Source organism: Gopherus flavomarginatus, chromosome 18, assembly GCF_025201925.1.
Source record: "Gopherus flavomarginatus isolate rGopFla2 chromosome 18, rGopFla2.mat.asm, whole genome shotgun sequence".
In the NCBI taxonomy this organism is placed as follows: Eukaryota; Metazoa; Chordata; order Testudines; family Testudinidae; genus Gopherus; species Gopherus flavomarginatus.
In genome coordinates this window covers 8,194,864-8,220,234 of record NC_066634.1, presented here as the reverse complement: position 1 = coordinate 8,220,234, position 25,371 = coordinate 8,194,864, and the positions used below count along the sequence as shown (strand labels likewise).

The window sequence follows — 25,371 nt, the reverse complement described above, 5'->3', positions numbered from 1 at the left end:
GTTCTGACCTGGGTTCCCACTGTGTTTTAGCATCAGTCAGTTCCTGAGGCATAAATCGGAACTGGGTTAATTAAAGTGTTGTTTGCAAATGGAGTGAAAACCATGCCAATTGGAGCATCTACACTTATCTTGATTCTGCTTCGTCCCTGTTCTGACAGCGGGAAGCTAACCCCAGAATGGCCAAATCCAAAATAACAGGATTTTGCACAGTTTAACTAAATTCAGTCGAACTGGTGCAACCCACATGTAGCAAAAGCCACACCCCCACTTGCCCATCAAGGACGGCATTATGGGTAGGGCTTCTGCCACTTACCTATGCCCTTCGAAAGGAAGCTATGTTCTCAAGAAGGAAATCTTCATATTTCATGTGCAGCCCTTGGAGTAAATAGTCTGGGCTGCAGGAATTTGTTACTTTTATATAGTTAGGGTTTTCTGCTATTGAAACTCACATCCTAAGCCCTGGCTCAGAGGCAAAGGTCTGGTTGCCTCCAGGCTCCCAGGAGACAGGGAACAGCCCGCTGTAAAGACATATAGGCATGGAGGATGCTAGGAAGGACATTCATGGCTCAGACCTAATCTTTCCCTCTCTGAGTCTTTATTCCCACATTGCACTTGCAGGTTTGAGCATTTCAGAGCATGCTCAGCTCCAGCTGGTGAATGGCTCGAGTCGTTGTTCTGGGAGAGTCGAGGTGCTTCATAATCAGAAGTGGGGAACTGTGTGTGATGAGGGCTGGGACTTACAGGATGCTGTAGTCGTGTGCAGGCACTTGGGCTGTGGGACGGCGTTATCAGCCCCAGGGCTGGCTGAGTTTGGAGAACGGTCTGACCCCATCTGGCTGGCTGAGATTAACTGCACAGGGACAGAAGTTGCCCTCTCTGAATGCAGAGCTAGTCCTTGGGGAGGCAAGAACTGTACCCACAGAAGAGATGCCGGTGTTGACTGTTCAAGTAATATTAACCCCTGTCTTATTGTGCAGGAGGTGGAGGCGTTCTCCTCCCCATAGTCAGTTCTCACCCCAGTGCTCCAGAGCAGCTTTGGGAGCGTTGTGCTGCTGGGAGTGGGGTGAGTGACTGTAACATGTCCAACAAAGCTGCCACACTGAGATGTCCTATGGGGCCTCAGCTTCTCTTCTGGGTGTGACCTGCGGATACTCATAAATCTCCCAACTGCTGTTTCAAATGAAGTCTCCCCTTCCGGGCTTCCGACATCCTCTCTGGTCCCTTTTCTCACCATCACAGTCCCCTCTGGGACTCTTCTCTCAGGCTAGACAGCCCCACCCCAGCCCTGCTCCCTATGCAGAGCTCCCACATGGTCACATGGTCCTTCCCAGCCATGTGCTGACCTGGGACATCCCCCACACCCTCCAGGGAAACCATGTTCAGGCCCCTCAAGGGGCACTCCCAATGCCCCCCAACCCCACTCTGAGGTGTCCCAACTTTGGTCCAGCGGGCCCTGTGTTCTCTGTACTCAGTGCCTCCACCTATTGGCCAGGTGCATGAAGGGCCAGATAGCCCCTGTGATCTTTAGGGCATTGTACAGAGCCAAGGGCCAGCCCGTGAGAAGGGGAAACCATGATTCATCCCCGGTTAGGGTTGGAGCAGGGGAGTTGACAGGGAGGTTGGATAACAGAGTCACCTCACCATGCCACAGCAATAACCACTGCCTGTCCACAACCACGCAGGCACAACACATGCTCCCCCACAGCCCTCCATCCACCTGGGGGACAATGGCAGGAGAGTGCCCTTTGGTGGGAGGTTGACAGCTCACCCCACTGGATGCAGTGGGTCCCTGCCTGCTCCTAGCTCCTCTTGCAGAGGGGCTGTTTCATGCAGGCAAGTCTTCCCTCCATGGCAGTAGGGATGCTCCCAGCATGAGTGGGCTATCTGGGCCCTGCAGCTGGTGATGTGGCTTGTTCGTTGGGCTCCTGGTCCCATACCCATGAGCACGGGCATCTCAAGCACAGCCAAGCTAGGCAGCCTCAATTCTGCCCTGTGCTGCTGACTTTTGGGGGGCTGAGAGGAGCTTTTCACAAACCCTCAATCTGTCTCCATAGAATTCCCAGAATTCCTAGCTCTGTAACATGCCCACTGGGCCATACATGCATCTGAGAGACCAGCATTGTCCAAACCCCCCAGTCACTGCAGGGCAGAGATAAGGTTGATTGGTGCTTAGCTGGGACCTCCCAGATCGTAACATGCTGAGGGTTCTTTGCAGTTTCACCTTAACACTGAATTTCCTGGGTTTAGTGCACTTGGTTGGGGGAATAATTACAGCACCTCCTGGGGTGGATTTTACTATTTAGTCTTTTTTTCTCCTGGGGCATTTGTAGGTTTGACCATTTTGAAACACACTCAGCTCCGCCTGGTGAACGGCCCAAGTCACTGTGCTGGCTGAGTCGAGGTGCTTCATGACCAGCAATGGGGAGCCGTATGTGATCACAGCTGGGATATTAATGATGCCAAAGTCGTGTGCAGGCAGCTGGCATGTGGGGCAGTGTTATCAGTCCCAGACAAAGCTTGATTTGGAGAAGGGTCTCACCCCTTCTGGCTCGATGAGATTAACTGCACAGAAACAGAAGCTTCCCTCACCGAGTGCAGGGCTAGACTTTGGGGAGACCATAACTGTACTCATGAAGAAAATGCCGATGTAGTGTGCTCAGGTAACCCTCACATATGTAATTTCCTGCATGGCGATAGGGGACCTGTACAGGAGTGATGGTGGTTCAGCAGGGGGCACCCTCCTCTCATAGTCAGTTCTGATCACAGTGACCTAGCCTGGCATTAGTGGGCCTGGTTCACAGTCAGTGCTGGACCTAGTGGGTGCTGTACTGCAGGGAGCAGGGCTGCAGCTCAAAGTCTTTCATTACAACTTTGACATAAAATAAAAGATAATATTCTTAATCAATACTAAGTGGCAGCTGCCCCTAATGATTTTAAAAATAAAACATAGACCAGCAATAGAACATATAATAATATAACAATAACAGAATATTATTATGTCAGATCATTACTTGTCAATGGTGGTAGTGCCTATTAGTCACTTGTACTACTGACAAGTCAAAAAATAACATACAAATAATATGCGCATTAATATAACCTCATCAAACAGAATTTGAAAAAAATTTTGAAATTCCAAAACAAAATAAGAAAATGGGAATGTTCTGAAACTGATTTTTTTCAGATTCAGACTAACACGGCTACCCCTCTGATACTTGACACCATGCAAGGCACTGCATTTAGCTGTATGGAGTGGAAATCCATCAACCTCATGAAGAAATATATACCTGTCCCTGGAAATTTCCACTACATGCATCTGACGAAGTGGGTATTCACCCACGAAAGCTCATGCTCCAAAACGTCTGTTAGTCTATAAGGTGCCACAGGATTCTTTGCTGATTTTTTTTCAGAATTTCCAATTCATGAGAAATTTCAGAATGATTTGGTTTGGTCCTGTGAACTGAAATTTTCAAGTTTCAGCCACCTGTAGTTCTTATCCTGTCCTCATCACTGACGTGGCGGAACACCTTGCGCTAGCCAAATGGCCACACTATCCTGTGTTTGTGTTGGAGAAGGCAGGCCAGAGGTGTGCTGCTGGCACTGTGAGTGGAAGATGTTAAGGTCTGCAGTGGTTCTTAGTTCCTGAGGCAGTTTACTCTACAGCCCCTGAGCAAGTTCTGTATCCAACTTTACCCCTATGGGAGAGAGCTCCATGTTGCAAGGGAAGCTGATCCACATTCTAGAGCAGGCCTGCACAACGTACGGCCCGCGGATCCTCACTGTGCGGCCCGTGGGGGGATTCTAAATCCCCCCCCAGCACTCTGCGGGCAGCCCAGAGCCCTTTGACTCCTGGCCGAGGCTCAGATTTAAGGGGCTCAGGGCTCCCCGCGGCTGGGAGTCAAAGGGCTCTGGGCTGCCTGCAGCGGCAGGGAGCCCAGAGTCCTTTACATCTCAGCCTCTGCTGGGAGTCAAAGGCTCTGGGCTGCCCACAGCCACGGGGAGCCCTGAGCCCTTTAAATCTCAGCCCCAGCCCCGGAAAGCTCCGGGTTCCCCCAGCCACCAGAGCCCCGGGCCCCTTAATTTGCCCCTGAGGGCTCCCAGCCACCTCTTCAGCTGGAAGTCCCTGGTTGATTTAAAAACAAGTATCACCTCCCCACCCCCAACCTTACTTTTTGGCCCACAGCTGTTTTGGTGGGGCGGCGCTGGGGAAGGAGGGTTTATTTCTGCAGGACTGAGCGGTACTGGAGCGGGGTGTTTTCGCGGGGCCGGGAGGTGCTCGCTTTACGAGTTGTGCAGGCCTGTTCTAGAACATTAGTTTAGATTAGATCTGCTGGGCCCAGAACAAAGAGCAGGACCTAGACCCTCAACCAAACACTATGAGGAGCTGGCATAGAGAGCCGGCTATGGGTGTGATGTGCCCCTAGAGGAACTTTTAGGCTAAGAATGCTCATGTCAGAAATATGTCAGTTTCATGTTATCATTTTTAACAAGAATCATTTTTAAATATTTTTTCTAAATTGATAAAGAGACATACCGACATCCAATTGCTGTTGTCCTCATTAGCATATGTAAGAACATAAGAACGGCCATACTGGGTCAGACCAAAGGTCTATTTAACCCAATATCCTGTCTTTCGACAGGGGCCAGTGCCAGCTGCTTCAGAAGGAATGAACAGAGCAGGTAATCACCTGTCCTGTTGCCCATTCCCAGCTTCTGGCAAACAGAGGCTAGGGACACCATGCCTGCTCGACTTGGCTAATGTACAGCAGTGTGGGAAGTGATTCAGAACCAAAAATTTTTGCAAACAGGTGCCAACAAAGGCTAAAAATGGAAAACACACCATTAACAATAATGAAAAGTGGCAATTTTTGAAGAACTGCTCTGCTATGGGTCTGACCCCAAGCTGCTGCAAACCAGCATTGACATTTCAACTACCCAGCACATTATCATTTCTAAGTTTCATTCATTGCCACTTTTTCATCCTTGCTTTAAAAAAATCATCTTCCAACACTCCCGTAAAGGTAGCGGCCACCTGTTCCTTTTAGCTCTGACCTCGGTACAGCTCCATGGTAATGCCTGTGGTGCATTGGTAGGTTTGACTGTTTCAGAGCAGTCCCAGCTCCAGCTGGTGAACAGCCAGAGTCGCTGCACAGGAAGAGTCGAAGTGCTTCATAACCAGCAATGGGGAACCGTGTGTGATCACAGCTGGGACCTACGAGATGCTGGAGTTGTGTGCAGGCAGCTGGGCTGCGGGACGGCATTATCAGCCCCAGGAAGAGCGCAGTTTGGACAAGGCTCTGACCCCATCTGGCTGAATGATGTCCGCTGCACAGGGACAGAGGCGGCCATCACCGAATGCAGGGCCAAGCCCCGGGGAGTCCATAACTGCACCCATGGAGAAATTGCTGGGGTTGTGTGCTCAGGTAATATTAGCCCGGGTCATCCCAAGGGGGCACTGTGCTGCAGGAATTAGTGCCAATAACTCACCAAAGAGTATTCTCCTCTCTGAGCCCACCCGAACCCTAATGCTCTGCTGTTGCAGACTGAGTTACTGTGGCGATGGAGATACCGCTTGGGCTTCATTGGTGAGCAGACCCAGCCTGCGCTCATGGGAGCTCACCATCCTCTGTCACTTTTAGTGGACTCTGGGTGCTAACCCCATTTCTTTAGCTCATTGGCAAGTTGAGAAATTGATAGGTTTTAAAGTCTAAAGGACCATTACAGCCATCCCATAGAATCCTTCCCAGTCTCTGCTACACCTTCTGGATGAGCTATAGCTTATGTTTCAGAATGACACCAAGGCTCAATGGAAGGACTCCTAGTGATGGAGAATCCCCACCAGTTTTTTCAATGGTTAATTCTGCTTACTGGTAAAAATGCCCAGCTTACTCCTGCCATTCAGCCCCCAACCCTGGGATCTCTTTCTGCCTTCCTATGCCAGAATTAACAGCCTTCTGCTCCCAGAAATCTCTACCCCCGGTGGTACTCGGAGACTGTGATCGAGTCACCCTTTAACCTTCTCTTGAGCAAACTAAACAGACTGAGCCTCACTAGAAGGCAGGTTTTCCGCACCTCGATTCATCCTCAGAGCTCTTTTCTGAGCCCTTTCATCTTATCTTTGGAAGTGTGGACATGAGAACTGGACACAGTATGTAGTTCCAGTCTCACTAACACCATGTAGAGAGCAAATACCACTTCCCTCCTCCTACATGATATTCCTCTTACACATCTCAGGATGGCATTTGTCCTCTTAGCTGCAACATCACACTGGAACCTCATGCTCAGCTGTTCCCACCCTAGATCTTTTGCAGAGTCACTACATTCCAGCCGACAGCCCCCCGTCCTGCAAGTGTGCCCTGCATTCTTTGTTCCTAGATCTAGCTGGCTGCGTTAACATACAAGTTGTTCAAATGATCCTCTCCGTAACAAGCAATCCAGATCTGTCTGTATAACTGACCTGTTCCTATCATTATCTACCAATCCACCAATTGCTGTGCCCTCTGCAATCTTCACCAGCAGTCATTTTACATTCCCTCCAGATCAGATTATTGATAAAAAAAAATATTGAATATCATTGGGCCCAGAACAGGTCCCTGCAGGATCCCACTTCAGTCACCCCATTGGATGATGATTCCCTGTTACAATTATTTTTTGAAATCTCTCAGTTAGACCAGTTTTAATTTAATACGGAATGCATTGATTTTGTAGAGTGCTAGTGTTTTAAGCTAGAATGTCTTGTGGGACTAAGTCAAACCCCAAACACATTTCTACATTCCAGTTCCCAGTTCCTCCCCACCATTCCAGTGCCTTTATGCTGAGTAAAAGGGCTGGAGCAACATAAAGGGGCCTAAACCCCCAAGTGCTGGCCCAGCACAGGCATAAAGAAGACAGCCATATGGCTTTCCTCCAAGGACTCCCTCACAAGGCCTGGGGTAGGAGCATACTGGGGCTGTCAAAGGTGGGACTGCTGCTACACACAGTGCTACTGACATTCTGTCAATGCTGCAGCCCACAGGGCAGCCCCCTGGAGGCTGCCATGACCCACATAAGGCCCACAACTATCCAAGTTATGCCAGGGGTCTCTTCAACCCCCAAAGTAGCCCAGAATGGGGCAGGCAGAAAGGTGGTTTAAAGCCACCATAACCCCCACCCTGAGCTGTGCGTTCTATGCTGTGCTTTTCAAAGACACAGCTCAGAATGTGGCGCTGAGTATAGAATGTCAACACATCTACCCTTATCCAACAGAGTTGTGATCGCATCAGAAAACAATGGCAACCCGTCAAGATCTATTTTCCATAAAGCCTTACTAATAGCCTCCTTTACATTATTTTGCCTAGGATTGATGCCAGGATATTCTACTTATAATTTCCCAGGATATCCCTTTCATTTCATTTTTTTTAAATATTGGCACATTAATCTTTTCCAAGTTCTCTGGGACTTGCCCAGTGTTCCAGAATTTGTTAAATGTCAAAATCAATGGCTCAAAGAGTACCTCAGTCAATTATTTTAATACTCTTAGGTGTAAGTTATCTCGTTCTCCAGATCTGAAAGCGTTGAACTTCAATAGTTGCTGATTAACATATTGCCTGGTCATTGAATAGAAAGTATTTCATTATTACTCTACATCATCCTTCCAAATATAGAACATTCTAACTTTTCTGCATTATGACTGACTATTTGACCATCACTATTAAGGAATTGGCCAATATATTTGCTAGGATTTCATTTTTTCACAATATATTTAAAGATTTTTTTTATTGTTCTTAACCCTAATAGCTGTAGAGTTTTCATTAATACCTTTAGCTTCCCTTATCAATTATCTTTGTTTCATAATTACTGATTTCTAGTCTTTACTTCCTCCTTTTTCCTTTTGTTGTGTGGGTGTGGATGTAAAATGTATTTCTTATTGCTGCCTTCACTTCCTTGCTTAACCAGGATGGATCAAAGAACCCAACCTTTGTGACTGCAGAATTGTGTTTACTTTTTAATTACCTCCTGCCTCTCTAAAACACCCCTGCAATTTTGATCAGACTTAGGATTCTCTTTACTTGTATTGAATGTCTGTGCCATGTTTCCCTGCCCTCGTAATGAGCTCCAGGGGTGGCTGCTTCTCAGTGGAGGGCGACATGGCCCTACAGATGCAGTAGCAGCAGCTGTATACTGAGCCCTTTGAGACTTCGCAGAGAGGCACTGTCATCACTCAGTCATTTGTAGTAAAATGAATTGAAGAGAGTCTCTATTCACATGCTGTGTTTATAGGTTTATCTATTTCAGAGCCTGCTCAGCTCCAGCTGGTGAATGGCCCACTTCACTGTGCAGGGAGAGTCGAGGTGTTCCTGAGCCAGCAGTGGGGAACTGTGTGTGATGATGACTGGGACTTTCTTGATGCCAGAGTTGTGTGCAAGCAGCAAGGCTGTGGGATGGCATCATTAGCACCACATGACGCTCACTTTGGACGAGGATCTCACCTTATCTGGCTGGATCGTGTTAACTGCACACGGACAGAAGCTGTCCTCTCCGAATGCAGGGCTAGGCCTTGGGGAGTGCATGACTGTTACCATGCAGAAGATGCTAGTGTTGTGTGCTCAGGTAACCCTCACTCATGACACATGTGGCACTGGGTGGCAGGTACTGTGCTGCAGGGAGTAGAGCAGCATGTGTTACTCAACAGGGGTCATTCTCCCCTCTGAATCAGCCCTGATCCTGATGTCCCAGACTGGCCTGAGCTGGGTCTTTGATGCTGAGAACTAAAACTGAGGCCCTGTCCATTGTCTCTCTCTGCACTTTCTCAGCAATCCGGGAGTTAATGCTGGGCTTGAATTCCAAGTGGGGTGAATCCATTTGCCTTCATTCAGCCTGAAATCCTGGCATGTGCTTTAAGCTGGACACAGGATTCTCTTCACTTCCTGGCCCAAAGTTCTTTTTTTGCTTCAGTCCCCAATGTCTAAGGGAATACTAACGCTGAGAGTCGCTGGGCAGGTCCCACACGGTTTTGAGATGTCAGTGGGATGGGAGGGCTCCCAGTGTTTCTCAGGGGGTGCTCAACAACCTTCAGGGCCCAAACGCAGCCAAATTGCACATGCTCTCAACACTGGTTTCCCCATCAATCTGTGTCACTGAACAGCATATTCCCACCCGCCCAGCCCCCCAGCTGCCGTTCAAACTGAAATTAGTTCAGGGGCTTCCTGTGGCCAGTTTTAGGTATGAAGTCAGACAAGATGATCACAATGATCCCTTCTGGTGTTATAACTAAGCCTATGATTTAGTCACAGAGGTCACAGAAGTCACTGCTGGTTACTCCCGCAGCTCCCATATGATGTGGGTGGTGGGGTACCCTGCAGCTCCGAGCTGCCGAGGGTGTCATGGGAATCCCCGAGGACTCGGCTACCAGGGGGTATGGGGGAACCCCCAAGCTCATGGGTGGCGGTGGTGGGGGATCACCCGAGCTCCAGGCCGCCAGGGGCCCTGAGCTGCAGGTGGCAGGGGTACCCCACAGCCCGACAGCTGCTGCAGGCATCTCCTAAACCCTGCACAGTTGCCCTGCTTCAAGAAGTCTGGGGACCCGCAGATCCCCATTATGTCACAATATTTTTATTAAAAGTCACAGACAGGTCACAGTTCTGTGAATTTTTCTTTTTTCCCCTGTCCTGCCCGTGAATTTTACTAAAAATATTTGTGACAAAATCTTAGCCTTAGGTATAACCTATGGCATAGCCCTACCTCTGCCTTTCCTCCCATGCCCCAGGCCTGCAATGTCCTTGGCGTCTGGCTTCTCCGCTCTGCCCTGGTTCTGCTCCTGCTGGGATCTGCCCCGATCATCACCTGCATCCTGGAGAAAGGAGCCCCCACCCTCCCTGAGCCCCTGAGAACTGGCAATGGCAGCCAGGGGCAGGCGGGAGAGGACCCAGCGATGGGAGAGGAGTCGGTTATATATGCCAGTGAGTAACTGTCATTTATGGGTAGTTCTGCTTAGACATTCAGCTGGGTAATTCAGGCAGCAATGTCTCTGGTCAGCTCCATGGTAATGCCTGTGTTGTCAGACTCAAGGACACAAACAAACCTTGGACATCTTTCATTATTTGTATCCACTTCCGTGAAACTGGGGGAGAGGGGGAATCCCATCTCTTACTGATAATTATCCTATAAATGATGAAATCCCAGAATCATGTGGCGCTACAAGGATGGGCCAAAATCATCCTCAGAGTAGGATACTCTTTGTCACCTAAATTATAGGTAGCCTTTTCTATCTGTGAGCAAGAGGAGATTTGTCATGATCTGTCACTCAAAGGCAGCTTGGGCCATTCTCTTCAGACTTTGCAAACTACAATCCTTCCTTTCCATTCGAGGTGAATCTGCCCATTGGCTGTACTCACTGATTTTCCCAGGCAAAGCAATGGGATGGAGGCATGAGATGTATGATTACATGGAAGCGGGAATCTCTGTATTGCAGCATGGTTTAGCTGTGAGGAGCGGGGTTGGAATCTAAAACCAAAGCTCAAATCTCCTCTGGCCCAGAGCAGAGACCGAACAGTGTAAAATCTGGCCTGTTTGAATCTGGGTCTACTTTTGTGGCTTTGGCCTGTCACTCTCCGAGAGCCACTGTCAAACTGTCCCGCCACTGGGAATCAGAAATGATGCATTTGAAGGCCCTTCTGTTGCTGTAGGATTTGTCCAGTATTTTCAGAGCTGAGATTCCTTTGCCACCCAGATGCCTCCCTGTGCTCCTCAGCTGCTGAGATGTCAGGGGGAATTATCAGAGGAAGCGGTTAGAGTGTGAGCAGGATTCCTGGCCTTTGCAGGGAGTGTAGGAGGGACATGAGCGGGGGGATTGCCAGGAGGATTATAGCTGAAATGATTTAGCTCATTTTGCTTCTGTCTCTATCCTCACTCCCCTTCACATTGTTTCATTCACAGACGTCCCAAGTCTTTTGGCACCCAGAGACCTCAGCGAGAGATGTATTGACTAGGAGGACACTAGCAACACAGGGCTGCGGGGAAGCCTGGCTTGGAACGGGGAGATGGCAGCTTCACCTACTAGTGTCCAAACATTCCACCCTCCATGTCTCTTGCACTAGTGCATGCAAGGGGCACATCTCACATTGCTGCTTCTACCTCTAGCAAGGAGAGGGCCATGCTTGCAGCATATGTCCTGAGCGGCCTTTAATGGCAGGGCAAGTTCTGAACAGGACAATGAGCTCATTGTTAATAAATGCAGGAAACACCTGGAATAACGTCTTTTATGAGTTGTGTCACCCCCTTGTGGTATAGTTGTGAGCTGGCCTGTATGCAGCATGGGAAGAGACTCAGGGCATCTCAGATGTGGGCCTTAAACCCAACCCTGGGAGTGGTTCTTCATTTAGCTTAGGGAGTTGGGCTGTGATCCTAGGCCAGGCTGCTCTGACTTCTGGTCGCCCTGGCTTCATGAAGGCAGAGCAGTGCTGGGGTCCCATCGGAGATGCCTGTTGACATACTTAGCTCTCACATGAGTTTGAGCAATCAGACTGTGGCAAGGGACGGGAGCATGCCGTGGGCATCTGGAGCTGTGCGAGAACTGAAGGGTCACCTGGAACGGTTTTTAACCATAACCACCATTAAATGCTGTTGGCTCCCCATGGAGCCCTCTAGATATATAAAATGATGTGGTCTAAATTAGCTCTTACCACTCAGGAAAGAGATCTTGGAGTCATTGTGGATAGTTCCCTGAAAATATCCACTCAATATGCAGTGGCAGTCAAAAAAGTGAACAGAATTTTGGGGCTCATTAAGAAATGGATAGATAATAAGACAGAAAATATCACATTGCCTCTATATACATCCCTGGTACGCCTACATCTTAAATGCTGTATGCAAATGTGGCTGCCCCATCTCAAAAAAGATATATTGGAATTGGAAAAGGTTCTGAAAAGAACAACAAAAATGATTAGAGGTATGGAACAGCTTCCATGTGATGAGAGATTAATGAGACGGGGACTTTTCAGCTTGGAAAAGAGACAACTAAGGGGGGATATGACTGTGGTCTATAAAATCATGACTTGTGTGGAGAAAGTAAATAAGGAATTTATATGTAACCCTTCTGCCCCTCTGAGTTGGCAGCAACAAGGGCCGGGTTCAGTATCCAGGGGTTCCATTTCAGTAACACAATGCATAACCGGCTCGAGCCCCCACCCAGTGACCTGGGACACTCACATACCACACCCCCCTGGGCGCCTCTAGGAGGCAATACTTCCCCTCTCGCAAGCACGGAGTCTGAGTGTAGCAAAATCTTTTTAATAAAGGAAGGAATCAATGCAGCATCCCATTGGAGAAACACCACAAACAGGGTTATAACACAAACCGTAAACAAAAAACTACCTCCAAGTACGTTTGGCACCGTCCTTTTTCCCCTTAGGGTTTTAAGTCCAATCACCCCGAAGTCCAACAACCCAAAAGTCTCTGGTCAATGCCACCCCAGAGTTCGAGAGTTTATCTGTAGAGGTCCCTCCCCCCAGCCTGGGTAGAAAGGGGCACCTTACGTGGTCCGGGGCCAACTGCCCTGCCTCTCCGTGGGTTCTGCTTCCGCCTTCTCCACAAACTGCTCCGCTCCACCAGCTGCTCTGCTCCATGAGCTGCTCTAGTTCTCCCTGCAAACTGCTCAGCTCTGTTCACTCTGTGGGCCGCTCCACCCGTCCCACAGCTACTCCGCTCTGCCAGCTGCTCCGCTGCCACCAGTTGTCCCATGATCCACTCCAGCCGTCCCCACAACTGCCCCACTCCGCCAGCTGCTCAGTTCCACCGTATAGCTTCAGGCTCCCCTACTAGTTAGCACAGTACTCAGTGCTTTCAGCTCAGTAATTTCAGCTCTTTAGTGATTTCAACTCTCAGCTCTTAGCAAGGGAGCCCCAGTACTAGTGCACCATTAGCCCAAAGTGAGTTCAGCTCAGTTACCTGCATTTAGATTCTTGAGGGAATAAAAAAAATCAACTGACATTCTACAGTGGGGAGAGGAGGAGATGGAAATGGTGCTTCTGGCTCCACAAGGCAACTACACCACCAGGCACAGATACCTGTCCCCAGCCCTCACCCTCTCTCAGTTCACTGGGTTTTGGAACCCATGTCCCCTGTCTAGCAAGTACCACCCAACTGAGGGTGAGTCATTTGTCACCAAGCAGTCCCACAGCTCGGCAGTCTGGGATAGGGTAGGCGTGCCTATGCAAATACATTCTCTGAAATTCTTTCCACCAGATGTCAGGGTAGAGCTTATCCTGACTCTGCTTACATATATTTTACTCCTTCTCTTAACACAAAAACTAGGGGTCACCAAATGAAATTACTAGGCAGCAGGTTTAAAATGAACAAAAAGAAGTATTTCTTCACACAACACACAGTCAGTCTGAGGAACAATTTTCCAGAGGATGTTGTGAAGGCCAAAGACTGTAACAGTGTTTAAAAAGGAACTAGATAAATTCATGGAGGACAGGTCCATCAATGGCTGTTAGCCAGGATGGGTGGGGATGGTGTTCCTAGCCTCTGTTTGCCAGAAGCTGGGAATGGGTGACAGGGGATGGATCACTTGATGATTACCTGTTCTGTTCCCTCTGGGGCATCTGGCATTGGCCACTGTGGGATACTGTGCTAGATGGGCCTTTGCTGTGACCCAGTATGGCTGTTCTTGTGTTCTTAGATGGAGCACCCGATTGCCACCCTTACTTCTGTGCTGTTGCTGTCAGTGGCGATGCCTTCAGAGCTGGGCAACCAGAAAGCGGCAGTTACTGGCCAGGCACCCAGTTTTGAAGGCAGCGCCACTGCCTGCAACAGCGCAGAACTGCAGAAGTAAGTATGGTAATGCTATACCATGCTCCCTGCACGTCTGCATAATGTTTGACCAGGAGGGGTGGCTATGGGGGAGGGCTAAGACAAATTTTGGGGTGGCAATAGCTCTTACCAGTCCCACCCCACCTGTGAGTCTGACTGTTAAATTATAAATTGCTTTGGGGGGGGCGCAATCTCAATGTTCTGATTTGTCTGCAATTTAATGCAGTCTTCAGATGCTGAGTGGTCAAGCCCTCTAATGTTGTCTCAGTCCCACCTTTTCAATCTCAAGACAACAAACCTGCATGCACAATACTACAATCCCCAATTTCCTTACAGTGGTGATAATACAAATATATGTTTCATTTAGGAACAAGGATCACTGCATAATACGTCTACAATACATTTTGAGGTGAATACACTGCCTCGCGACAGAAAGGTGTGTGTAATTGTTCTAAAATGCTAGATTTAAATTATATATTTTAAAGCAGTTGCTCTCTGTTTCACCCACGTAATAACCTCACGACCCCTTCAGGAGTTGCGACGCAGAGTTTGAGAACTGCTGGCAGAGGCACCACTAGGGGATCAGCAGACAAACCTGCTCTGCCAAAGGGATCCATTTTGGCTAGTTTGAAGGTTACAATTCACTTTTCTATTGAATGTTGAAATGTTCTTTCCTTATTCCATAAGTAAGGGGCAGTAAAGGAACTTAGTCTGCCCTGGTAAAGGGGGATCCGCTTGCACTGAACCTCACTTGCTAACCATGTGGTAGGGATGCCAAATCCCTGTAAAAGGGAGGTGTCGGGGAAAAACAGAGTTTTTACTCTTTTGTTGGGTGCAGCAAAGTCAGATACTTTATTATTTGTAGCAATTGCATGGAGGGAGAGAGCTAAACAGGTCTCTCTCCGACACACAATTCCAGCAAGCATTTATACCTTTTGTTACAAACAATAATGTGCAACAGCTGCATTTTGTTTATACACAGGTCATTTTGATATATATATATATTTACCAATTTAAACTATAGTCTAAATCTTATACTTCTTTAACTTCTTACACAGTTTTTTTTTACTTGCCTTACATAATTCTTACTTTTACAAATCTTGCGTTATTAGGGTTACAGCTTAGCCTGACAATTGCTCACCGAGGGGACTGTTTGCATTGAAATCCCCTTCAAATCCCTGTCAGTTCTTTCTTTACTTCTACAGAGGGGAGGGGTTGCTTTGTGTTGTCTGCAACGGAGCTGATTGGGTTCAGTGGCAAGTTCTTGTTTCTGGTTGCTAGAGCAGGAGTCACTGGTGAGTAGGTCGAGGGGTGAGGCCTGAGACCCAGTGTGGGGACAGTGCCACAGTGAAAGACAATGAAGAGGCTCTTAGTGAAATCATTGAGAGCAGAGCTACGTGGGGGGCCCTTGGACCAAGGCCTGCAGAAGGGGTAGTAAGCAGCAGCAGTAATAGCAGCAGCAGAGCTGAGCGGTGACAGAGACAACAGCGACTGTAGCAGAGCACAATGGCAGAGTTAGCAGTGGCCGGGAGCCAGCTGCCGACCTGCATGGCTGCAGCATGATGCTCAGCACCCCCCTTCCACACTTTCAGGGGTGGGAGGTGAACCCACGTGAACACACCTCTGAACTCGGGTCCTCTCTGACCAAGGACAGCCAACTGTGAGTGGGGTGCAGCAGAGGGCATGGGCATGTTAAAGGGACATTTGCTCCTCAGACACTGCAAGATGGGAAACTGAGGCAAAGCACACTGCCCAATGTACTGTTACCCGCACACTCTAGGGCACCCACCATTACCCAGTTTTCAGGGCTCGAGGCATACTCTTTTTTAAAAAACCAAGAAGTCCAGTGGCACCTTAAAGACTAACAGATTTAGTTGGACATAAGCTTTCGTGGGTAAAAAACCCACTTCTTCAGATGCATGGAGTGAAAACTACAGATGCAGGCATTATATACTGACACATGAAGAGAAGGGAGTTACCTCACAAGTGGAGACATACCTGCATGTCTACTAATGTTATATATGCCATCATGTGCCAGCAATGCCCCTCTGCCACGTACATTGGCGAAACACAGTCCCTATGTAAAAGAATAAATAGACACAAATTGGACATCAGGAATGGTAACATATAGAAGCCAGTAAGTGAACACTTCAATCTCCCTGATCATTCTATAACAGATTTGAAAATAACTATTCTTGAACAAAAAAACTTCAGAAACAAACTTCAAAGAGAAACAGCAGAACTAAAATTCATTTGCAAATTTAACACCATTAATTTGGGCTTGAACAGGGCCTGGGAGTGGCTGGCTCAATACGGAAGCAGCTTTGCCTCTCCTGGAATTGACACTTCCTCATCTATTATTGGGAGTGGACTACATCCACCCTGATTGAATTGGCCCTGTTAACACTGATTCTCCACTTGTGAGGTAACTCCCTTCTCTCTGCGTCATTATATAATGCCTGCATCTGTAACTTTCACTCCATGCATCTGAAGAAGTGAGGTTTTTTACCCACAAAAGCTTATGCCCAAATAAATCTGTTAGTCTTTAAGCTGCCACTGAACTCCTTGTTGTTTTTGTGGATACAGACTAACATGGCTCCCCCCGATACTCTTTTACAAGACCTTTTATCAGTGAAAGAGCCTTACACAATAATATCCTTAACCTCTATTTATTAACAATCACCAAGCAAAATACACACGCTAAGCATACAAGGCTGTCACACAGGCAGACTTTCCCTGTTGGCCATCTAGGTTCTGGTTGTTAGATACCAGGGTTGTGAGTTCTCCTTCTTCCAAGTCTTTCCTTCTTCTTCTTTGTCTTTCCCTTTCTTTTCCCCAGCTGGTCTCCTTCTTGGACCTCAGCTTTTATAGTGAAACTTTGAGTCCCGCTTAACAATTTAACTAAAATATTACAAAATAATTCTTTGGCCAATCCTGACATATTGTGAAACAATTCTTTAACCAATCATACGCCACCATCTTAGTTGATTTAAAACTTGCAAAATTAAGTATACAATAGACAGAAACAAAGAACCAGACAGAAGCCACACAGCTAAACAAGAGAGAAGTGGGACCCATAAAGACAAAACAACAAAGTAGAGATTTCACACCCAGAACCGTTGAGACGTGTTTCCTTGTCAGGCAGATGCTGTCAAACAACGTTTTCTTTAAACATTTTAAGATCTGTTTCATTCTCTGGTGAGGGTGGGCACTATTAGGACAGGATCTCCTTTTTAAGAGCCCAATATTACATTGTTTTAATGTAATTGAGATGGAATGTGAGGATGTGACTTTCTGCTGCTTGGTTCATGGCTGCTGCTCTCCTAATACGGCTGCAGGAAAAGGCCTCAGACCTCACTGTACTGTGGGGTGGGCAGGTGTTTGTGTAACCCACAGACCTCCCGGGTGCGGTGTTCTGTCCCATTCAGTGACACCGAGACCACACAGAGAGAGAGAGAGATTTGCTTATGGCTGCATTCTTTCAAATCAAGGTTGTGTTGTTTCCCCAAATTAATGCTGGGTTCCCTTTCCCTTTTAATAAAAGTTTTCTTTTTGTTATACACAGATTCCGTGCTTGTGAGTGAGAAACTATTGCCTCTTAGAGGCACCCGGGGCAGTAGTGAGTTTACAATGGCACCAGCAGCCAAACCGTGACCCTTCTCCCCAGCTCTACCCACACTCAACCTCTTCCCCCCAGGCGCTGCCCACTGTTTACTCCTCTGCCCCCTCCTCCCCCATGTAAGCGGTGGGCAGGGCCTCAGGGCAGAAGAGGCTGAGCAGCGATGAGGCCTCAGTGCCGAACGCAGGTGGGGCTTCAGGGGGAAGAGGCTGAGTGGGCTAGAGCATGGGCGGGTGGAGAGACCACAGTCCAGGTGCCGGGACCCACAGAAGATTAATCCAGCCCTACCCAGGAGTGGTGGTTAGTTCTCCAGGATTTCTGAGTGGGGGCTAGAGCCAGTTCAGTGCTACGTGGTTATGAGGATTCCCTAGATACTGAACCCGGCCTTGTTATTGCTGACTCCACCTGGCAGAAAGGCTGCACAGAGTTTAACTCCAGACGGGACCATTAGATCATCTAGTCCTAGTCCTGTGTAGCAGAGGCCCTGAAATGTCACCCAGTTATCCTTGTCACAAACAGGCTATTGCGAAGTGGGGGTGGGGTCAGAAAAGAGGGAAGAGAAGGATCGAGGGACTGGAAAAACTCTTTTGTGATGAGAGATTGAATCAGTTGGGAGTCTTTGCAGAGGAAACAGATGAGATGGGGCCTCATCAAAGTCTATAAACTACTGAGCTGAAAAAGGCTCTCTGGAAAAAGGCTCCTGACACCCGATGATGGGTTTGTCAGGGACCTGCTGAGGGTTAAGTGGTGGGCTCTGAAGGCTGAGCCCAGGGGTTAGGCAGGGGAATAACCTCAGAAGGGCTGAGCCCTGTTTGTTTTGAGACTGTGACTTTGGACACTGCCAGGAAAGGCTGAACTTTCCTAGCGACTTGGCTGGGGGCTGAGCCGGGAGCCACCAGGGCAGGCTGGAGACCCTGTCAGGGAAACTGAAGCAGTGCTTCTATATTGTGATGCCAACTTTTCCAATCTAGTGCTAAAAATTTCCCAAATCTGGTGAAAAATTCCCAGATAAAGTTTTTTATTTCAAAATCTCAAAGGAACCTAATATGTGTGTTTTTAATATCTATATAATATATATTATATCCAAATTATTCTTATTCATTCAAGATATTCCATATTTATTATAATTTTTATACATAGAGACATGTTTTTCAATTTTAAACTTATGTTACTTATACAGTAAATAAAATATTTAACGCATGAGGAGTAGAATTGAAATGATAGAAAACAATGTATTTTACACAAATTTCACTATTTTAAAAACAAGTGTATTAATAACTACAACATGTGCCCTGCAGTGTACTGTACATCAAAGTTACTTCGAACGAATAAAAAGTAAACATATGTTTATAAAACAAGATAAAAAAGCCAACGGAACAAATAACACTCTTTTATATAATTTTCCTTATTATTATAATCTCTGAGTTTTATCCATTTTCTGACTCATGGTCCGAGTCGTCACTAGGAACATCATTACCATCATTAATATTTTTACTAGTTTTATCACTGTCATTTTTACTGAACATATTTTTACAATGCAAATACAAGTGCTTAATAGTAATTACAAAATTAGAACATTTCTCTTGCTTTGCTTTCAAAGCTGACCGTATAACTACACTAGAATTGAGTGTTTTGGTTGTCATACAGTTTCTTTTTATGGTTTTTATGTCAGTTACCATGGAAAAAATTCGTTCACATGCTGTATTTGAATGCGGTAATGTGAAAAACTTTTTAGCCAGTTCAGATATATTTGCAAACATGAATTGACCTGAATAATCTAAATTAATTAACTTTCAATTTTTCTACAAGTTCCTCAGTCTCAGTTTGTGCCAAAACATTGCTAATTATAGCAGTACATTTATCTTTTTTTAATGTTACAGGCTCAGCAATTTTGGAATCGGGGAAACATTTTTAAACTACTTCAGTCAAGTGTTCTACAAATTGAATACTGACGTATTCAGCAAAGTAACAGGCCATTCTAAACTCTGCATTTTTAACTTGCTCTTCAAATGTTTGTGCTTTTTTAATTTCACAATCTTGTTTATTAAACATATCATCAATTTTCTGTGTATTAGATACTGTTTATGTTTTTTACCATTAGCCTGCTTATCTAACTCACTAGTACCTGCCTGGATTTTTACATCACAACATTTGCAATAAGATAAAAAACTATTGTTTTCTACTTTCTGCAGCCAGTCTTTGTATTTACCTTCTTGAAGCCATGAGTCTTGAAAGGCTTCTTTGAAAGTAGATGGCTTCTCTTTTGGTGGAAGTTCACCCCGAGTCTTCAATACTCTGTTGGGGGTGCTATCCCATTGTTTTCATTCTGATGTGGATGGATCTTTGTCTACTTCTGCAGTCCTCTTCCTACCAGCCTTACCAGTCTCTTTATTCATTTTTTACATTAGATAAAAAATGGAAAGAGATCTCTGAAATAACGGAATGCGATAATTAGTATAATGTATATTTCAATTTATATTTAAAGCAAAGAAGGGAACATATTATATATTATTACCTAACACAGTAGGCGAAGATATTTAATATTTGCCTGGAGGAAGGTGCTGTTACAAATTTATGAACCGCCGAACATTCTTTGTGCAACAGCAAGCACGAAATACAAAATTTTAGAGATTTAATGACAGATCAAGAAACTAATCATAATCAGTAAGTATTGCAGTATATTTAATTATTGGAAGAAACCTTATCTAGAAGATATATTTGATAACCATCTCCTCATTACCCGCCAGCTAGCTATTGCTGAGGTTGGTTTGTTGTGAGTGCATGTGTGCACTAGTCATTTCACTTGTGCCATCATGATATAGTACGTTGAAGCACCACCAACAGGAGAGAAGCACAGCCCGATTATGAAAATCACGTGACAAATATTCACCAATCGAAGAACGCATTTTGAGGGAAATTTAAAAGAAGCGCAAATATTTTACTTTTTATGAAAACTTCCCAGGATTTTTCAGATTTGGAAAGCCTTTTACTTTTTATGAAATTTCCCCAGGATTATTTAGGTTTTGAATGAAAATTCTCAGTTTCCCAAGTTGAAACATTTTACTCAAAAATTCCCAGATTTTGGGAAATTTCCCAGGATATAGAAGCACTGAACTGAAGCACAGCTGCTGCAGCACTGGGACAGCACAGGCCAACGAACACCCTGCCCTCAGCAGTCATTGGAACTACCACATACATGAAAATTAACAATGAAGAACCTAGTGAGTGCTCAGAGGGGGCCGGCTGGCTTCATTTTTTACACTAATTCTCACTTAATTTTAGCTCCCTAGCTCATCCAGAACATGCTACAGTAGCCGCTCCCCACAAACAAGCCACCTTAGCTCACTTTGTATTTCTGTGGGGTAAAAGTTCATTGGTTTCCAGCCTGTGGCTGCTCTTTGTTCTCTCCAAATGTCACGCCACTGCTCCACACATTGCCCTTGGCGGTCTCTAGCCAACTCTCTGTCCTTGGGTTGGAGTGGCACTATTCCCAGCCAACCTGGCTTGGCTGCCCTGTGACCCTATGGATTGCAGAGTGGCAAGAAAGGGAGAGAAGAGAAGGGGAGGGGTTCAACCGAGTCTCACTCCTACCAGTTAAACACACCTGTCTCCTGGTAGCAGGCACTCCCTGTCACTGGAGCCCCCTCTGCACCGCTGTATCAGTTGTGTACAGGGAAACACTCTATTTGAGAACATCAGGGTTCTTTTGCCTCATTGCACTGCTACCTCCAGGGTCAGCCTTGGGTGTGTCCTCCCTGGAGCCAAGAGCAAAGAGACTATTATCACCTGTTGTTTGCTCCTCCGGTTCTCAAGGAAACCAGCCTTTGTCCATTCTTTGTAAATAAACAGGACTGCACCAAAGATACCTGACTCAATCATCAGTTTCTCCTCCCAGCTGGAACAACCTCCAAGACCCCAAATTTTGAGTAACATCTGAGGTCAAAAGGGGGCAACACTATCATTCTGGTTAAAAAATTAAAAAAAGATTGAACAAATGATGTATTTCAAAATAATTTTATTTTTAAGGTTTCATACATAAAAATAAGAAAGATAATTACAAAGAAAATACAGTAAGAAAACTAACTGACCATCTGAGCTATTGAACAGACAGCTTTTGTCCAGTCCTAAGCACAAGCAATGATAGAGAAACTAGAAAAGGGTCCTTAAACCTGATCAAGCCAAATGAAACATTCTACAACAGCACCCGAAAATGTTTTGAGAAAAGTACAGCTCTGAAACAGACACAGGGCACAGATTTAAAATCCTCAGCATCAGGGATATTTGGTTATGATTTCAATGCACAAGGAAACTGCCCTGCAATAAACAGAATATGTCCTGATCAGCAGATTACTGGAAGTCTTTAGGATGATTCTCTTGAGGACAAATCAATGACATGACATTAAATTCTTCAGAAAGACAAGATGCAGAACCTGAAGAAGAGCTCTGTGTAAACTTGAAACCTTGTCTCTCACACCAAGAGAAGTTGGTCCAATAAAAGATATTCCCTCACCCACCTTGTCTTTCTAATATCCTGGGACTAACACAGGTACAACAACACTGCAAATGATACTAAATTCTACATACATTTTTTAACATCTGTGGGAGATATTGTGGGGAACACTCAGCAGTACAGCTGTTTTCTACGTGCTAATATGCACTGTACCTAATAAAGCATGATTTTGTTGTTAAATTCTATTTTCTGTACTCTTTCAAAAAGTGTGGGGGCAGTGGTTTCTGGTTGTATTGATTTATGAAAGTCACCATACAGATGTGGGGCTGCAGCCTTTTCCATAAAGATTACATCAGTATTGGCTACCTTGGCCTGATTTCCAATTCAGGAGGAACTTTCACATTTCAGTTTCCATTTGAGGAGTTCGAGATGTTGCTGGTGGGTTAAGAAACTTCTTTACTTCTTCAAATATGCCTTTTATACTTATGCCATTTGAAACATTTTTCAGGCGATTCTGAAACTTAGATACCAGGACATTCTGCACTATTTCCTGCACATACTTTTCCTCTTTTGAAATACAGATTTTAGTTTCTTCCTCTAGTATGCGCTGGCTCTCTATCTTCTTACGTTCTTCTTTATCATTGCAGCAGAACCAGAATGGGTAAAGTGTGTATAGGCAGTAGACAAATATGATAACAAAAAGGGCAAATAGTCCAAAAACCTGAGGGGGGAAAACCAAAGCTAGTTATTTTCATGGGAATTTTTCTTTATGCATCTTTTGCATCCCACCAAAATGGATATGTCCTATTCTATACAGTTAGCTACACAGATCTATTTACTGAACAAAAATACTCTCTTCAACCAGATTTGGGGATGGGGAATGGTGGAATCTTTCAGTGTTATAAGACTGATGAACTAAACTCAAAAGTTTTGGAGTTTGGATTTGGTAAAGCCACTAAAATTCTGTCTTTATCATTATTTTTTATTCTACCAAGCCTTGTGTCATCTGCAAGATTTATCCGCAATGATTTTATATTTTCTACCAGATCATTGATAAAGATATTAAATAGCACTGGACCTGTTGGATGACGATTCCCAATTCATAATTTCTTTTTGAGATCTAGCAGTTAGCCAGTTTTAAATGCACTTAAGGTGAAGTACATTTTTTTAATGTGCTATCATTTACCAGAATATCATGTGACATTAATTTAATGCCTTTCAGAAATTTAAATATATTATGTCAACAGAGCTACCTTTGTCAACCAAACAGTATCAGTTTTTTCTAACAAGGCCTATTGTTCATAAAACCATGTTGATTATGTTATCATCCTTTAATTCTTTAGTCACTGCATCTTGTATCAGCTGCTCCATTATTTTGCCTGGGATCAGTGACAAGCTAACTTGCCTGTAGTTACCTGAGTTATCCTTTTTAAATATTGCCAAAATTAGGCTTTTTCCCCCAGTCCTCTGGAACTTCCTGAAACTTGAATGCTCAAAGAAGGAACCATAACATGGGTATAAATACTAGTTTGCTGTTAATTATTCAGAAAATTTACATTATTAAATTCAGTAAAATAATAATAAAAACAAGTATTGATGAAGAATTTTGTAAATTTGGTGAGATTCTTAAATTATATTCAGATTATTCTGATTACATTGATCCCTAGGCTAGAAAAGAATGTTATAAAGTATTGGAAATAAGGGCATGCTGGTCGTTTGTAAGATTTTGGACATTAGATCTTGTATTTGGATCTAATTTTGTGCATTTTTATTTATTGCCAGAGCACCTGCGATCAAAGATGGGGACCGTCTTTACTTTTTAGAAATCTGAAGAAATAAAAAAGACACAGGTATCGTTGTTGTCAAGCGCTAACATTTTTAAGAAGACCCAGACTTCAAACCAATGTAATCTTTAATAATTTAAAACTGTTTTGTATCCACCAGCCAGCATTTTTCCCTAACTTTTATTCAAAGTTATTTATAGAAGTCATTTTAGGAGCTAGGTGCAAAATACCAATGGAAGTATTCCAATAACTTTAGCATATGTTATATTTTCGATGGCAAAGCTTTAGTTTCACGAAGGATGAGTTTATTAATTTATATGGATATATCTTTCTTTTTTTAAAGTAATACATACAGCACAATTACAAATATTCAAATAACATTCAAAACTACCACTTAATAAATCATTCTACAACATAAAGCCATTTCTCTAACTATATTTTTCCAGGGTTTTCACAAAGAAAACGGGGAGGAAAATAAAATGCCTGAAGTAGTTCTGTCCCTTACTTCAGAGGGCTCTTACCTGCGATAGTACGTACGCTTCACTGGGTGTCTGTGCTGGTGTTGTTTGTGCTGTGGGTTCTGTGCTGTTTCCCTTGAATGCCGTATTTATGCAATCACTGTATCGGCCATCAATGAGGAGAATCACGCACCATAAAAGAGAAGGTCCAACAGCCTTTCCCACTATTTCACAGCCGTGGTAGCAACTGCATTTTTCTGAGCAGCGAGCACGACCAATGAAATCCTCCTGAAGTATCAAGCTCAGGACAAGCAAAATAAGGGCTGGAAAAATGAAAAAGGACAAGCCATAGCAAATTCTCAAATTCTTTCTTTGAGGACATTTGAATTCACTTTCAATTACTTCTTCAACCACTACCAAAATTAAAGAGCAAAATGACACAGATAAAATAGGAAGGCTACTTTTCCAAGCCCCAAAGAATTTCTTTCTAACTGCCATTTGATCCTGAGACCGGTTCTTTGCTAAGTCAAGGCACTAATGAACCTTGGATTTCAGCTCCACCTTCTACAAATTGCTAAGCACAAAGAGTAAAAATGAAAGTGAAAATGTTACCTTACAAAACATGCCCCATAACTGGTTGTTCCATTGAAATACAGTGTTGGAGCCAAGGATGGTTGGTTACAAATTGCATAGTGGATGTAAGCAGAGTCAGGATGAGCTCTACCCTGACATCTGGTGGTGGATTATGTCAAGCTGTGGAAAAGAACTTAGGGGGCTGATCTTGTTTGCATAGGCACACCAACCCTGCCTAGCATGAGCCCATGGCATCCCAAAATAGTCACTTTGACAGCTGTGGGATCCCCAATCTCTTGGTTATTGGGGTAGGAGAAATAAAGCGTTGTTATCCTGATTATGTGAATGAAAGACTATGGGACTGTTTTATGACAGAGGGTCTCACCATCAACTAAATAGCACTTGCTAGACAAGGGACATGGGTTCCAAAACCCAGTGAATTGAGATGCCTGTGCTTTTTTCCCTTTCTGGGTGTGGTGTCCCTTTGAGGGGCTGGCACCTGGATTGCACTGCTGCCATTTCCTCATTTACTGTTGAAGAACAGAGCTTATTTTGGTTCCATTAGGAGTCTAGTTAGAGGCTGCTGAGTTGAATTCACTTTGGGCCAATAGTGCACCAGCACTGGGGCTCCCCTACCACAAGCTGAAATCACTAAGAACTGAAACCACTAAAATTACTGAGCTAAGATCACAGAGTGTT

General features: G+C 45.0%; 1 protein-coding gene, 2 long non-coding RNA genes and 1 pseudogene across 3 annotated transcripts; 3 read left to right on the top strand and 1 right to left on the bottom strand.

Moving 5' to 3' along the window:
* Positions 1-536: 536 nt before the first annotated feature.
* Positions 537-3,241, top strand: LOC127036945 (scavenger receptor cysteine-rich domain-containing group B protein-like; annotated as a pseudogene).
* A 1,159-nt stretch (positions 3,242-4,400) lies between these two features.
* Positions 4,401-11,764, top strand: LOC127036944 (soluble scavenger receptor cysteine-rich domain-containing protein SSC5D-like). Its single transcript, XM_050928231.1, has 4 exons — positions 4,401-4,404; positions 4,872-5,420; positions 8,257-9,935; positions 10,912-11,764. The coding sequence occupies exons 1-3, from the start codon at positions 4,401-4,403 to the stop codon at positions 8,601-8,603; spliced, it is 900 nt and encodes a 299-aa protein (XP_050784188.1). The 3' UTR covers positions 8,604-9,935; positions 10,912-11,764.
* Positions 11,765-14,159: 2,395 nt separating this feature from the next.
* LOC127036616 (uncharacterized) lies at positions 14,160-19,476 on the top strand. Its single transcript, XR_007770194.1, has 2 exons — positions 14,160-14,224; positions 19,288-19,476. It is a non-coding gene; the product is annotated as an uncharacterized LOC127036616 (long non-coding RNA).
* A 1,929-nt stretch (positions 19,477-21,405) lies between these two features.
* LOC127036614 (uncharacterized) lies at positions 21,406-24,668 on the bottom strand. The gene is made up of 2 exons (XR_007770192.1): positions 24,163-24,668; positions 21,406-22,578 (listed from the first exon to the last, which is right to left on the bottom strand). It is a non-coding gene; the product is annotated as an uncharacterized LOC127036614 (long non-coding RNA).
* Positions 24,669-25,371: the final 703 nt, after the last annotated feature.